Raw genomic sequence first — 3,544 nt, forward strand, 5'->3', positions numbered from 1 at the left:
CCCCCTGCTTGGGCTCCTCTGCAGGGAAAGGGCGCCAAACTACAAGGCGTCCAGCAGCTATGTGCGACTTAAGTTGCACAGGTTTTAGAGAGTCGGGCACCTTTTGTCGCACAGTTGCTGGACACCCCAGATTTTCAGTGTAGAGCCGATGATGTTTTACTGACGGACTGTTTTGGTCTTCCCCCGCAGGCTCGCAATCACTCGGCGTGTTCCCCCTCGACCCGATGAGGATTTCAAAGTTGCGGCTGCAGTCCGGAGCTGGCTCCATAGTGCTCGACCTCACCTTCCTCGATCTGGACATCTACGGCTTCAAGAGCCTACGGATTGATGACGTTGAGTAAGTCGACCCCCCTCAAGTGCTCTCTCTGAGAGACGATAGACGGGTGGGCATTCTCAGAAAACGTGCTTATTTTATCGTTAAGGGGCATTTCGTGCGACATTTGGCAACATGACGGTTCTAGGCTCTCAAGACCCCGCTGAATCCGAATCCGGATGTTGCCAAGCCGAATTTTGCCTCCTAAGGCCATAAATCCAAGATGGCGGCCAAAACAAGGGCTTAAATGACGATTTTCTGAAAGTGTTTCGATATTAGCCGGAGACGTGTCGTTTCCTACATTTTTCGGGTCGCTGAACACGAATATAAGCACCGGAAGTCGATTCGGTGACCGGAAGTACCGCAATTCAAGATGGCGGCCATCCGGGGCCTAAATACAAAACCCATAGAAGTCTGTGCATTGGCAAGTGCGGGGCATTGGCTCGTGCGTTTTTGGGGTCGCTGAACACGAATATAAGCACCGGAAGTCGATTCGGTAACCGGAAGTACCGTAATTCAAGATGGCGGCCATCCGGGGCCTACATACAAAACCTATAAAAGATTGTGCATGGGCAAGTGCGGGCTATCGGCGCATACGTTTTTCTCGTCGACTAATCCGAAAATGAGCACCAGAAACCGATTCAGGTACCGGAAGTGCCGAAATACAAGATGGCTGCCCGTTAGGGCCTAAATACCGCACTCAGAAAAATTGCCGCATAACGGTGTGCGGGGCATGGCCACATATGTTATCGAGGTCGCTGAACACGAATATGGGTACAGAATGGTGATTCAAAACATGTCAACACAGGTTCAATGAAATATAATGCTGCAAAACAATTAAAAGTTTGGAGTAAGACAGTAGAAGAGGTCACGCAAATATTTTACATAAATACTCCATCTGCGTTGTCCTGATTTGTGCACTCTCCCCGGCATTTGCACAGCTTAGTACAGACTTCATTTTCACGTCTGCACTTGCAGTTTTGTGGTGCATCCTGATGTGCAGCCACAACTCAACATTTGCGAGCACGACTGAGGTGCTACAGTCAGTGTGGAGTACACTGAAGCGTAATTGTTAACGTCAATGCGCCTGCCGTATTGGCATGGGTCGGGGAGCTCAGGCATGGCAAAGAGAAGAGCTCTAGGTGTGTATCACCTGAACTCCAAATTACCCGATGGTATTACATCTGAAGAGCTGCAGGAGTCCTTTCTGAAACGGTGCGAGCAGTTCTTGGTGCTGCTGTACAAAACAAAAGAGCTAACATCTGATGATGCCCGTCACATGCTCTTTGGAAAAGTCACGTGACTTTTGACATGTCCTGAACTTCTCCCACCGACGTCAGACGCTGCTCGACTTCACATCCTCCGGGCAGTCTACACGGAAAAAAAGAACTAGTCCTCACAACTAACATATTAGCTAATTCTGGGATAGACAACCTCCCCGACCCATGCCAATACGGCTAGCGCATTGACGGAAACAATTACGCTTCAGTGTACTCCACACTGACTGTAGCACCTCAGTCGTGCTCGCAAATGTTGAGTTGTGGCTGCACATCAGGATGCACCACAAAACTGCAAGTGCAGACGTGAAAATGAAGTCTGTACTAAGCTGTGCAAATGCCGGGGAGAGTGCACAAATCAGGACAACGCAGATGGAGTATTTATGTAAAATATTTGCGTGACCTCTTCTATTGTCTTACTCCAAACTTTTAATTGTTTTGCAGCATTATATTTCATTGAACCTGTGTTGACATGTTTTGAATCACCATTCTGTACCCATATTCGTGTTCAGCGACCTCGATAACATATGTGGCCATGCCCCGCACACCGTTATGCGGCAATTTTTCTGAGTGCGGTATTTAGGCCCTAACGGGCAGCCATCTTGTATTTCGGCACTTCCGGTACCTGAATCGGTTTCTGGTGCTCATTTTCGGATTAGTCGACGAGAAAAACGTATGCGCCGATAGCCCGCACTTGCCCATGCACAATCTTTTATAGGTTTTGTATGTAGGCCCCGGATGGCCGCCATCTTGAATTACGGTACTTCCGGTTACCGAATCGACTTCCGGTGCTTATATTCGTGTTCAGCGACCCCAAAAACTTATGAGCCAATGCCCCGCACTTGCCAATGCACAGACTTCTATGGGTTTTGTATTTAGGCCCCGGATGGCCGCCATCTTGAATTGCGGTACTTCCGGTCACCGAATCGACTTCCGGTGCTTATATTCGTGTTCAGCGACCCCAAAAACGTAGGAAACGACACGTCTCCGACTAATATCGAAACACTTTCAGAAAATCGTTATTTAAGCCCTTGTTTTGGCCGCCATCTTGGATTTATGACCTTAGTAGGCAAAATTCGGCTTGGCAACATCCGGATTCGGATTCAGCGGGGTCTTGAGAGCCTAGAATCGTCATGTTGCCAAATGTCGCACAAAACGCCCCTCGGAGAAAAATTATTGAAGTTGCCCACCCGTCTACCCTGGACTGACATCAACTTTCTGCTTTGGCTCTTTTTTCAGTTTGGACTCTCCCAAGGACCGCCTCAAGTTGAAAGTCACAATCACCTCCGACTTCGTCCTCAACGGCGACTACGTGGTGAAGGGTAGGCTCCTCGTCGTGCCTATCGCTGGCGCTGGCAGGTGCAACATCACACTTGGTGAGTCTCGCCCCGCTTCTCGACGCTCTTAAGTGTCCTGCGTCCAGTGTTCACACCATTACTCCCGTGATCTGTGCTTGCAGGTAAACCAGTGGCAGCCACTGGAGAACTAAACTGGAAGAAGCAGAAAGGCGCCGGAGGACGAATGTACGCTCACGTAGAAAAATTCCAGTTCGATTTCAACCCGAAGACATTCAAGCTCCACTTCCACGACAAGGATCACGGGAATGACCAGCTTGGGAAAACTTTGAATAGGATAGCTAACGACAACGCCAATGAAATCCTGAAGGATCTCAAACCAGCAATTTCCGTTGCCTTTGGACAAGCCTTCGAAGACATTGCCAACCGAGTTTTCAGCAAGGTACCCTACGACGACCTTTTCCCTAGCAAATAATTTAGTACGTGAAAAGTTTTTGACTTCACCTCCAGCCAATATACCAAATTTATTTATATCTTTTGTGAGAGGAATGTGATTTTATGTGATAATTAGTTAGGTTTAAAAATAATCGACTGTTTCCCATAGAAAATTGGCGTATCAATTCAGTAGACTGCACAATTTTGTACCACGCACTGCGTGT

The 3,544-nt window shown here is 48.2% G+C and overlaps 1 protein-coding gene across 1 annotated transcript in view; it reads left to right on the forward strand.

Annotated features, from left to right (window-relative positions):
* Nucleotides 1-3,493, forward strand: part of LOC113205607 (uncharacterized) — a 4,453-nt gene extending 960 nt beyond the window's left edge. Inside the window, exons 3-5 of the mRNA XM_052275934.1 lie at nucleotides 190-337; nucleotides 2,830-2,966; nucleotides 3,050-3,493. Of these exons, the coding sequence (XP_052131894.1) occupies nucleotides 190-337; nucleotides 2,830-2,966; nucleotides 3,050-3,360 (596 nt within the window). The 3' untranslated portion in view covers nucleotides 3,361-3,493. The remainder of the gene's footprint in view (nucleotides 1-189; nucleotides 338-2,829; nucleotides 2,967-3,049) is intronic.
* The last annotated feature ends 51 nt before the right edge of the window (nucleotides 3,494-3,544 follow it).

Source organism: Frankliniella occidentalis, unplaced genomic scaffold, assembly GCF_000697945.3.
Source record: "Frankliniella occidentalis isolate FOCC.00 unplaced genomic scaffold, Focc_3.1 Scaffold1198, whole genome shotgun sequence".
NCBI lineage: Eukaryota > Metazoa > Arthropoda > Insecta > Thysanoptera > Thripidae > Frankliniella > Frankliniella occidentalis.